The sequence below is a fragment of the Gadus morhua genome, chromosome 8 (assembly GCF_902167405.1).
Source record: "Gadus morhua chromosome 8, gadMor3.0, whole genome shotgun sequence".
In the NCBI taxonomy this organism is placed as follows: Eukaryota; Metazoa; Chordata; class Actinopteri; order Gadiformes; family Gadidae; genus Gadus; species Gadus morhua.
The window spans coordinates 11,340,616-11,353,073 of record NC_044055.1 but is presented as its reverse complement, the minus strand read 5'-3'; the positions used below and the strand labels follow the sequence as shown (position 1 = coordinate 11,353,073).

At 45.1% G+C, this 12,458-nt stretch overlaps 1 protein-coding gene across 1 annotated transcript in view; it reads left to right on the top strand.

The window, feature by feature from the left end:
* mtcl1 (microtubule crosslinking factor 1) overlaps nt 1-6,153 on the top strand; it is a gene marked incomplete in the record, with an annotated part of 59,452 nt that extends 53,299 nt beyond the window's left edge. The window contains 1 exon segment of the mRNA XM_030364477.1: nt 4,770-6,153. Within this exon segment, the coding sequence (XP_030220337.1) occupies nt 4,770-4,997 (228 nt within the window).
* Between the last annotated feature and the right edge of the window lie 6,305 nt (nt 6,154-12,458).

The following is a 12,458-nucleotide window of genomic DNA, read 5'->3' as shown; positions in this document are numbered from 1 at the left end:
CCCTCCTATCGATGCCGTATGCGACTGCAATCCTCCGTGGCTACGGAGGATCGCATTTCTCCACAGCCGTCGAAGTGCTCATATGCGATATGAACGACATTTATCCAGAGGGGGCCTGTGTGATCCTGTCTCTAGTGTTTTGTGTGATTTGACTGGCAGTTTGTCTGCTTATAGGTCGGAATGAAGCGGCCACCGATTATTGACAGGATGGGTACTTTATTCTACCGGACTCGTTCGCTTCTTCACTAGACACACGCGCTACCGCTCGCTCTCCTCGCTCGTCCACTCACTCGCTGACGTCACTCACACACGCATACGCACATTGCCATTCTGGCGCACACACATGCTACTCGTAACGCCTCGTTATTGCGACGTTCATGACCTTCAGGTTTTTCTCCATCTATTGAAAGTTAGGCTATTAAACATGTTGCATTCTATACGGCCTGATTATGTCATTATTTAAGCTACATAGCCTAATAAGTAGTGCTAATAAGGATATTTGACTAAACCAACCAAACAGTTGAAAAAAGCATCCTCCCACACGTTATTTCTTTATTCATTTAGCTATACTTTAATAGTATTCTTTCTGTTCAAATCTGTTCAGTGTTCCAAATTATTTGTTATTAAATGTTACATTAAGTTAATTGGTATATAAGTGTTGTTTAAATAAAATGCTTTTTAAATTTCAAAAAAATCGTGGGATGTATCGAACCGTGGGTCAAAAATCGTGATACAAACCGAATCGTGAGTTTGTGTATCGTTACAGCCCTAATATCTAGATATGGATATCTTAACCGAGTCAGTTACATGTGATTACTGCTATGTTAATGTTTGTATATTTTTTTCTTAGATTGAAACTACTGACTGATGCAATGGTAATGTTTCATAATTTATCTTTCATATGCACTAGTGTTACTTCATTCGTTTCACTTTGCGTTTTGGTGACTAGAGAGAAACTTCCACTTCTTCGCACTGCCTCTAGCTTGGTAATCACCTCTTTGCTAATACTACACACATCTACAGGCTTTCGACTGCTTGCAAACATTGGGTGAATACCAATATATGCAGTGGGTTATGATTCAACAGAGAGTTTAATTATATTATCTTGATTAAAACATCACCCAGAATCCTGGTGATTTAATGTGTAGTGGGTTGCTATTGGGGCTAGTTTGGATTCTCCCTAACTCTCTTTCCAGGTTCTGTTCTATTGGCTCCTACAGCTCCACAGAGCGATGGCTGAGTCCAGCTCCATGATGCAATCAGCCCTTAAAGGCTCAGTTAAGGTTTCCCGTCGACGCGACGCGATGACCACACAGACGCTTCGACGCGGTCGTGAACCTGTTTCGGTTCTGCGTGGGGTTTTAGTGAGCGGACCAATCACAGCCCTTGCTGCTGCGTCGCGTCGACGCAGGGTTAATGTTTTTTGGGAGGCGCACGTCAGGCCCTGGACGCAAGGAGGGTCCGCAAGGATGTAATGGGTCCGGAAACCCCTTTGCGTTGCGTCGACGTCAAACAATAATCAGCCCATAAGTTGTGACGTTATAGGACAAACACAGGTGTTGCTCATACCACTAATATTACGGGTCTGCTCCTTTTATGGAGCCTGGTACCTAAAGAGGGACACCTGTGTGATTGAGGATGACGAGTCAGTGTGGGCAGCTCCTCTTCTGATGTCTGTGGAGAGTTTGGTGTTGGAACTGTGGGAGGAAATGGAAGGAACTAATGGAAATAAAGAGATTGATACGCAGAATTAAATCAAGCTGAATATATGCATGACTTGATGGCTTTTATTTTCCCATGGGTCATGGTTTCTGCTCTTTGGTTGGTTAATAATGTATTGCCATATGTGTGTTGGTAGCTAGATGTATGAATACAAGGCAACACTTGGCTGACGTTAAGACTTTTTTTCAGTCGTAACAGACCCATGGCACAATAAGACTCCATATCCCCATATGTACCAATTGCCTGCTGTGTTAGTTTGTATTATTATTATTATTATTATTATTACTATAAAGCCAGCTGCTGATCACTTCCCCCTTTTTAGTATATCATTAGCATTAGACTACTACTCCAAGTGCGATTCTGTTGGTTAAATACAATAGATAGCAGTGATTCTAGCACCGCATCCCAGTCGATTCTGGTGTTCTCCAAGCTGGCAAGAAGTTGAAATCGGTCTGGGTTTTGTTCCTGCAATCTCCAAGGGACACCTGCGTACACACACTACACACGCTCACTCTTCACACGCCTCACTTGAATGTTCCTCTTATGCCTCCCTGTGACGTGGCCCTGTGATGCCAAGCCACTGTGTCTCTGTCTGTGTAGCATGTCTAGCTAGCGATCTGGTAACCACGGTGACGGCAGGTGTGGATGCCTGTGATGTTGTGAATACCTGGCCCTCACCAACGTGTGGCTCCACGTGTGGTTGATAAAACAAAGAAACCCCTCCACACCCCCCCCCCCCCCCCCCCCTCTAGTGAATAACATCTCCCGCTCTTTTGCTCTTCCCCTTCCTTCCTCCTTCCTTTATAATCCTCCGCTCTCTGTCTCTCTCTCTGCTCTCCTGCCTCTCTACTGTGTCCTTGCCCAGAACCTCACTGTTACACTAACCGCACCGTGGGGACTCTAGCTTTCTGCCTGTCTCCGCGATGTAAGTTCCTCTTCCTTGTCCTCCAACCCAAATCCTCCTCCTCCTCCTCCTCCTCTTCCTCTTCCTCTTCTCCTCTCAAACGATCTTTGACCGGCCCTGACATGGCGGTGGTTTTCACGGGAGGGGGGGGGGGGGGGGGTCTTGTTTCACCTTAACCCCGCCACCGTCACCCCCCCCCCCCCCCCCCCCCCCCCCCCTCATAAATGCATGTCTCACACAGGACAACAGGCTGACGTTTGGTCACGGCGTCTGGGGCCGCCACCGGAGCGGTCTTCACGTTGTACTGCATTCTCATTTTGTGTTGTGTTGTGTTGTGTTGTGTGGTGTCGTGTTGTGTTGTGTGTTTGCATGCTTTAACCGTGTGATTCGTCTGTATTGGACCCGGTTCAATTAACAAAAGAGTCATCGCTTTATAAACGGACTGGGAAAATAAATTCAATAAATTGATTCTAAACTTCTCAATTTAACTACACAATTTCATTTGTCTACGACAGCCATGACTCGGGATTTATAATCATCAGGGTCTAAACAATAACATTTAACTAGCCATTGCCCAATTCACCGGGGGATCCTTCCTCCTCTCTTTATCAATGAGGTCTGTGGGGATAAAAAAGAAAGAGCGAGAGAAAATCGCTGGCAACATTTGACTAAATTGTCGGCTTTAGCGAAAAAGTGGCAAAGTTCAGGTTTGAATTTCAGTGGAGCGGCAGACCCTAAAAACAAGGATGTCGATACAAAATTAAAAGCATATAGATGTAATATAGTGCCCAAATATAGTCCCCTTTGCACTTTATTTCCGACGCTGTTGGAAGCGGTACCCTTACTCGGCGTGTTGAACCACCAGTGTGTGAAATGGGCCTAAAGCGATGACACCTTTTGGGGACAGTTTTCACTTTCAAAGGCACCCATTCCCCAAGAGAGGTTGTTTCTAACAGGTACGTCCTGCCCAGGTCCCTGTGGCTGGTCTGTCTCCACATCTCTGACTGGATAGCTGTGGCATTGTACGTCAATCCTTTTTGTCCTATTCAATATTATTATTATTTTTTTTTATCAAAATGCTCTCTCTTTTTCCTCGTTATTAATTATTTCCAGTTCTGCTCACACTAACAAACAACCGCCAAATGACTCACTGACAACAATTGCTTCTTAACGCTCATCTCTCTCTGCTTCCTGTCACCTCCGTGGGTTATATGTGTGATGATCCTAATCCGGATATTGCAGCAGTTTGTATTTATTTATTGTTTTGCATGCCGATTTCCCCACAGCCTTTCCAGCTTGAGGATGTGGGGGGGGTTAATGTGATACGTATGTATTCACTGTGATTGGTCACTTCCTGTAGCTCACTTCCATGTCAATGGTGCATGATTGTTGCCATGCTGGTGTGCGTGGGGAGCGAGCCGTTGTCATTACTCTGATTAAGAACTGTGTATGACGTAGGCCATAAAGTTATGATTATACAGAGGTCAAAGTGATTCACCTGGGGTGCAGGTATCCTATTGGTTCGGTCTGTCCATTAAGTCCTGTGTAACCTGGGTCATCTACCGCATCTGGCAACTGTATTTTAAACTTGGATGTATATACTGTATATATATATCCTTTTTTTTTCATCCAAAACCTTCCTTTTGAAAACACTTTCTTTCAGCGTCCCTTAATCTGTGTTTCTTCAGTTCAGCACGATAGACTGCTGTATTTTTTTCAGTCTAATCAGTAAAAAGAATCCACCAGACAGGAAGTAAATAACAAATCATGGTTCAGGCTGGGGTGTGAGTACGATGGCCTGTCATGATGGATCAGGCAGGGCATTCCCACTAACCTTCTGCATCCAAACCTCAGCATCACCCCACTACTCATGGTTTCTCATGTCCGTGGATGAGATTCATCTTCCTTTTGTGCTTTTGTCCTTCTCACAAGTCTTCAATTCAAACACACACTCTTTCGTATGCCTTCCATTCTCGTGCACAATTTGTTTTACTCACTCAGTTTGTGTCGGGACTCATTCTAGCCTCACATCCTCACACTAGATACCAGCTTCCGAGCTGTCTTTATCATCTTTTTTTTTTTTTAATGTATTTATTTTTCGTTTAATTATTGTAGTTCTGACACATTCCTTCTCATTGGCTAGGACCTTCCACGCTCCCCGGTGGCCCCGCCCCTCGACTCCTGCTTCCTGAGGCCTGCGCGCCCCGCCCACCGCCGGCCCCCCTCCCGCTGGGCCACACACTCCCCCACCTCCTCCCCCAGGTGGAGCAACGGGGCGCAAAAGAGGTTCACCTTCCCCCCACCACTGGAACACAACAAGAGCATACCGGAGCAGGAGGAGGCGGGGCTACAGGAGCACTCTCCCACATAAGCCCCGCCCCCTCCTTCAGCTCCACCCCCAACTCCTTCTTCTTCTTCTTCTCGTCCGATCTCTTCTCTCCATCTCTACCTGCCTCTCCTCAGCGGAGCCAGTACCTCAACCTCAAACTGACTCGTCGCAAAGAGACTCCAAGAGGGGGTGGAGCCAGATGGGTTAAAGCTCCACCCCCCCCTCAGTAGCACCAGCCAATGACCAATGAGGAAAGGGCAGCGGAACCTCTTCCTTCCTCTGGAGAAGAACCTGGAATGTACTGTAACATCATGGACAGACAACAACAACTCTCACTTACATTTCCATAAGAGGTGCCTGTAAACACTTGTGTTATTCCCAGCCCCATATTTTATTCTTTCAGGTGTCAAAGAGAATCAGCCGTTATGTTCATTCAAATATAAAGTTTACACACCTTTTTTTTGGGTACGTTTACAACTTTTTTGTTTTGGGTTCATTCGTTATCATTTAATTTTTATTCCGCAGACTAAATGTTTTTGTTTTTGTTCTGTTGAACAAAAGCACACTTTTGTTTTTGTCCTGTGTCTTACAGCTTGCACCCAGGCCACTTTTGTTTTTTTTTGTCCATAACACAGAAGAGGAAGAAACTATCTTTTGTGCTTCACTGAAGCAGGAACACATGATGTCATTTCTGATGCTAATGTATTTATGTATTTTTACTTCAAAAGAGGAATGTTGTTGGGGTCTGCAAAATGCTAAGACCAACAAATGATTAACCGTATGCATAATTTGGAAGGCAAATGTACAAATATAGGTCAGCTATTTATTTTTGCATGCCTTTTGAACACATTAGCACTTTAGTGCACGTGCATAGGAGCTATTGTCACTCGTGCTCACTCGACTCCACTGTAAAGGGCGGGAAAAAATCATTGTGAAGCAAACTGTTAATGCTGTTGTTTTGTTGTCACATTCTTTGCAATGACTCAACGTTAAACCACAATTTATAAGGAGTTTATTGGACCCACTGGGCACTGGATTTGTACAGTGGTGCCAGTGGGATATTAATTACTTTTTTCTTTCAAAGAAAAGGGGATTATGGGAAAAAAATATGAATGTTTTAAACGAAAAGTCTATGTCAGAAGTCTAACTATCTATAGTCTGTTTAATTGGTAATAAACTTGAATGTGGATTTATAAGACTTGCTGTTTGGTGGAGATTGTTGCAGAAGCCGTTCACTCTGAAAGTGGTATATATGGTAGCATGTATGCATATCATATATACTGTACATGCATACATGCATTGGAAAAATTAAGATGATGCAATCATATGTGCCAATGGGCTCGACGTGATCTTCACAGCACGGCTACTTCAGGAAAGTGCATAGAACAAAGTAGGACTACTTAAGGCTTAGTTATGGTTTGGCGTTAACACAATGACCACGCGGTCGCTTCGACGCAGTAGGGAACCTGTTTTGGTTCTGCTTCGGGTTTATGTCGGGTCTGCGTTAGCGGACCAATCACAGCCCTTGCTGCTGCGTCGCTTTGACGCAAGGTTACTATTTTTGGGAAGCGCACATCAGGCCCTTGCGGTGAACGCAAGGAGGGTCTGCAAGAACGTATGGGTCCTTAAACCCCTCTGCGTTGCGTCGACATAAAACCATAACTAAGCCTTTAGCGTTGCCCCAAACATCCACTGCCAATTCCACAATGGCTGGTGTGACCATAGGAGGTCAACGGAAGAGTCTCTGCCCCTGCCTGTACCCACAGCAGGGGTAAGACATGGGGTTTGCATGCTGGTCCGTGTGCTCTTCAACAGCTTCCTCCCGTTGAATGGAGACGTTCTCAGCATCCGGAGGCTCCGAGCCACCGCCAGGCTGTCTAGGGAGCGGCTGGTTGAGCCTCGGCACACAGATGATGACTGTGTCTGTTCCGGCTCCATCCTTTGCTGAAACCCAAAACCGGATCATCAGCCACCCCTCTGGGAGACTCCGGCGCCGGTTCTTCCAGAACATCATGCCCATATAGGCTGTCGTTGCATTCTATGGACAACCATAGGCAAGTAAGTGTGTGTCTGTGTGTGTGTGTGTGTGTGAGAATTTGTTTGTGGGAGAGAGAGTGTGCTTGTACTGCAGTACACAGGATTATAGCCGCTCCCTTGGAGTCAGACATGGGGAACATAACAAAGACCGTGGTGTCATCCAAGGAGGCCCTTGCACAGATCAATGTACCCAGTTTATCAGGGAATAATGACCTTGTATACATCAGAATATTCCTCAGGGTATATCAGGAGGGGTGTATGAGCGTCCGTGGTTCAGTCCTGCTACAGCCGTCTTTGTTCAGTTGCTGCTGACTCAGCTGTCTTTTATGCATTTTTTATATTTTCTAGTTACAGGATTTCTTGTGCCTTTATGGACGGGAGAGTGAATAGAGCTTGGCAAGTGTTTGAGAAAAGAGGTGAATGACATGAAGCGTAGGTGGGGGGTAATCAAACCTGGGTCGCTACACGGCATGCTGCCTACAATGGAGGGTTCACCCCCCGCTGTTTGATCCGCCCCCTACTCTGTTGCTTCCTGACATTAAGCCAGTGGTTCATGCTTGATGACCGAGGAAGAGGCGAGGCAGACTATACTACCTTTTGAGTTTGAGGGGAGAAGGAAGAAAGCCTTAGGATTTCACTGAATATTTTAGTGCCACGGTGTAAGATTTGAGGTCAGGCTGGGACTTAGCTGATGGAGGTAAGAGACAGGTAAAGAGATAGGGAAAGATGCTGAACTCTGATAAAACGAGCTCCGACTTGTTATTAATGAATCGAACGGTTGTCCACCTCTGAATTACAGGTTGTGGCAAATTGAGGTATAATTTCCGAACTCCGTTTAACACGGCGACCTTCATTGTCAATGGTAGGAATCCAATTATTATAAAAATACGTTTTAACACGTATTTCATCTGTAATAATGCCAAATGTTTTATAATTTATATTTCTACATAAAATAATCTAGAATCAATCTCACTTTTTATATTATCTCCAATCTGCAGTCACCTACTGCGTCTCTTCTCTCCTCATATATTTCCAAAAGAAGCATGAATTGCTGCTGCCAATATTTTCAGTATTCATCAATAAGCCGCTATATGCTGAACATCCTTCCGGCATCCATGGTTCCCCCCCCCCCCCCCCCCCCCCCCCTGAATTTATTGACAGCTTGATGCCGGGAAATCTCTGAGTTGAACGTTCTGAGTTCTGTTTTGATGCGGTATCGGTCCTCTCTTTCTTGGAGTGATCATACATAATGAATGCTGGCCTGGCTAAGCTGCAGGCCATTAGCTTCTGATGGGCTAGGGGCTGGACAAGCAGAGGGGAAGATGCTGGCTTTTACATCCCTGCACACGCAGAGAGGACAGGAACCTGCCACTGAATTATTTATTGTGTGTCAGGGTCCACACACACACGCACACACGCACGCACGCACGCACGCACGCACACGCACACCTCCCTTAAGTACATCGGACAGTTGATACCCGTCACATCAAGAAATCTGCGGGGGCATTTCACCTCAAAGAACATGATGGAGGACACTTGTGTTTTGAATGTTTGCAGTGTTTGAGTTGCAATTGACCCTGCAGAAATCTATTGGCAGGTTCAACTCTCGTGTGTCAGAGTAATAATGTTTAAATTACTCAATTGATTTCAATGGGTCGTTTTTATTTAAAGGTTTATGATCTACGTGGAGTAAAAAAGCAATTGATGATTTTATATCAAATATATATTTATAATTGTTTACAGTTCATTCTTGGCCTCTATGGTATCCATCTATGATTTTATATCCAATATATGTTTATAATTGTTTATAGTTCATTCTTGGACTCATTATGGTATCTCGTACAGGGAATGAATCTCTTTTGGGCCGCCTCTGTGAAAAGGGTATTTTCTGTCATTTCTTGCCCGTCCTCAAACAGCATAATAGCTTGAGCCGGCATTTCCATCAATAACAAATGACAGCAGAGAAAAACACATAAAGGTCCCATTGAACAGTATATTTATGTGATTAAAGATCACCATACCGTGACACATTGGATCTCGAGTGTAATCACAATTGCCCTAAATTGTTCCCTCTGGTCATTACACACACACGCACACACAGAAGACGGTAGAATAGCATTGTGAGAAATGAAATTAGAGTTCCTTCTATTTCCGGCGCTGATATCCGATTAATTACATAGAGCTGCGAAATGCACGCTGGGCTCTAATGCTAAGTCGTTTGTCATGATGTCCAATTAAAAGATAAGACCTCCTCAAATGAATAAGGTCTTGGTCTCCGGATAGAAAGGTTACAGGATGTTTTCTTAAAAGTGATAAATGTTGGAGGTGTGTGTAAAAAAAAAAAAAATCATTGACCTCCGAACAAGCATAGGTAATGTAATGAGAAAGACGCAGAGAGATAGTGCTACAGGAGTGTATTCCTGTGTTGGAGAGCACTGCCTCGGCTGAGCTCGTCCCTATAGGACAACGTGAGCTCCGGGAGGCCTATGAATAAATCAAAACAACTTGATGTCCGTCGTTCCCCAGCAGCAGGGGTGGAGGTTCTATATTTAGTCACGTGAATCTACTCCTGGGTCACGAATGGAGTTTACCTAGGCTATATGCTTAATCCAGTTTTTTTTTTTACATAGGCTCAGTTGAAAGCACTTTTTTAAATAGCATTCTTACAAGAAATGAAGATGAGAGACTGAATCTAATCATTCAACAAGCAACCTCCTTCTCCCTAGTTTGATGAATAGTGCATCATATTTCTCAGTTTTAATGTTCAGAAGAGCATTCCCACATCTCAGTTTGCTTCTGCTCAACAGATGTGACACATAGTTTACATAACAACTTGTCTAGCCTCTCTACATTGACTCAGGGAGATGGCATAAGATGTAGGCCTACTGTGAGGATATTTTGTATGGATAACAAACACAGGAGGCTTTCCGTTGATATAAAATGATGTGTAGCCTACTACTCCAAGGTATATTTTATTTTATTTAAATGAACACTCGGGCAATGTAGGTTAAATTCAGATCCATGTAGCATTTCCTTCAAGAGGAACTACTTTTCTGCAGTTTGTTACGTCATATTATGTCGTTTTTTAACCCCTTTGACAAACGTTGCGCGCGCTATAAACATACAATGGGTAAGTGGTTATAACTGCTTTAATGTCCCAACAACATCCGGACTCTCGCTCCAAACTGTCCGGGGTTCACATCAAACAGCATTGAGCATCATGCAATGGTCCACACGTTAAGCCCTCACGACATAGGCCCAGCTTTGCGCTCGTTGCCCTCGTTGAGCTTCGCGCGACGGTTTGGGCACTCCGGTGCGATTAGCGTGTTGTCATGCCAACATAAAATAAATGGAACTCGCACGAGGTCCAGGCGAAGTTTCACGCCTCATGGATAATTTCCATTGAACGAGGAGGAAGACGTCTCTGACCAAGGACTGGATGAGGCTGGCGCCTGGCGTGCTGCTGTTCCCACTTGGTACCCAGTGGGGCCCCGGGCCCCTATGTATCCAGTGTAGGCCCCTATGTATAGAGTCTCTTTTGATTGGAATCCGTTTTGAACTGCTGACCGCGGATCTGCTTAACAACCATTCACTTTGGTTCTCAGAGCCCTACTTGGGTTCATCGAAGTTTAGAATAATGGCATTATTCTGATGAATAGCGTATTAGCATAATTCTGGAAACAGTCAAGAGTCGCATATGCGTCTATTGCGATCGCCTGTGATGGTTCATTCATCAGGTGCACGGCCGAGCATAGAAACAGGGCCATTATACGACGCATTCACAGTGTGCCAATCCCGTGGTCAGGCTGACCATGATGCATGGAAAATAACAAGACACTTGTGTTTATGCCGTTGTACTGAGATTAACCAGGCCTCTAATCCAATCGCGCCATCTGTCTTTCTATAGAAGAGCGTTTGCGTCGCTCTTGACTTGTCCTTTGTGTCTGTGTTATTATTTGCCATTGACCTGCAAGAAGTACTCTCCACGGAACATATGCAGCCTATATACACACACACAGACAGATTTACCTACATAAACACACGGTGAGATATAACTCTCTCTCTTGTCTTGAACGCAGTATATATTTATCTCTCTCTCGCGCCCTCTCCCTCTCCCCCTCCCTGCCTCGTCCCTCCCCCATATAGACGCCATTGGTTGTGGGCCATAATCTTCTAGAATATTCAGAGCTCAGAAGCATATTTGGGAGGGGAACTCAAATTATATTCCTAATATAACACACAAACACGTTTCCTCTGCAAAAAGTTTTGTCTTCATGCTGATCTGTGTGATTGAGCCAGTTTGGTTTGGTAAAGCTGCCATTTTAAGTGAATATTTCTGAGCTCACTTTAGTTGCATTTACCAGGGAATTAAGTAGGCCTAGTCCAAAATCAAGCCTGGCTACTTCATCTTCATAAACCCTTTGATAATAGTCATAAACTCAACTCCAGTGGTCTCTGATGCCCCGCTAGAGCCTATCCTGTGTGTGTGTGTGTGTGTGTGTGTGTGTGTGTGTGTGTGTGTGTGTGTGTGTGTGTGTGTGTGTGTGTGTGTGTGTGTGTGTGTGTGTGTGTGTGTGTGTGTGTGTATGTGCGTGTGTGCGTGTGCGCGCGTGTGTGCGTGCGCGCGTGCTAGTGTATATGTGTGTGTGAACAGGCATGTTCACACGCACATGTCAATGATTGTGTGTAACAATGAACCCGAGACCGGATTGGGAGGAGACAGGGAGGGGCAGGCGGTTGTGGCGGTGGTCATCGTTGCCATAGCAACAGCATATTCAACCACTGGCTGCCGTGGTGTCAGAGCCGTGGTGTTAACGGGTGGGTTGACCCCGGCCCTCCAATCTCTTGCCCGTGTGACGAACGGGCAGAGCCAGCGCGGGGGGGGGGGGCGTGTTGATCATGAACAGCCAGGAGAACCTCAGTGGAGTTCTGATGACGGCCATATTCCTTCTCTCGAGGACCTTGTGTCCTCCGACCTTGAGGAACTTTTGTGACCCTGATGCAATATCTCTTTACAGAGACGAACTAGGAACAAGCTCTCGCTAAGCGAGCCTCTGCATATTTGTTTGGACGGCTCCAGATCATCGAAGGCCCTAAAGATGAAGAGAAGAAGCTCCCGAGGCTCTCGGCCGGATCGCTCCATCCCCCGTCTTTAACCCTGCGCTTCTTAATTTCTGCACTCTGTTGAACTGATTCAATCATCAAGGCTGTTTTACTGCTAGCTCTGAAGCATAACAAAAAACATCAGGCCTTTGAAACTAGATCAAAAGCTGTAAGCAAGGCAAACTGCACGGTTTTATTACTACCACAAGGGGGCGTTATTTCACTTCCAAATCCGGCATACTGTATATCTACCAGTGGGTTCTCAGCTGCATCCTAATCGGATTTATATCCTTCCTCAGTGATGTTCCCCCTCTGTCAATCTATCTACCATTTCTCTACTCTTGAAATTTGAGAGACGATACA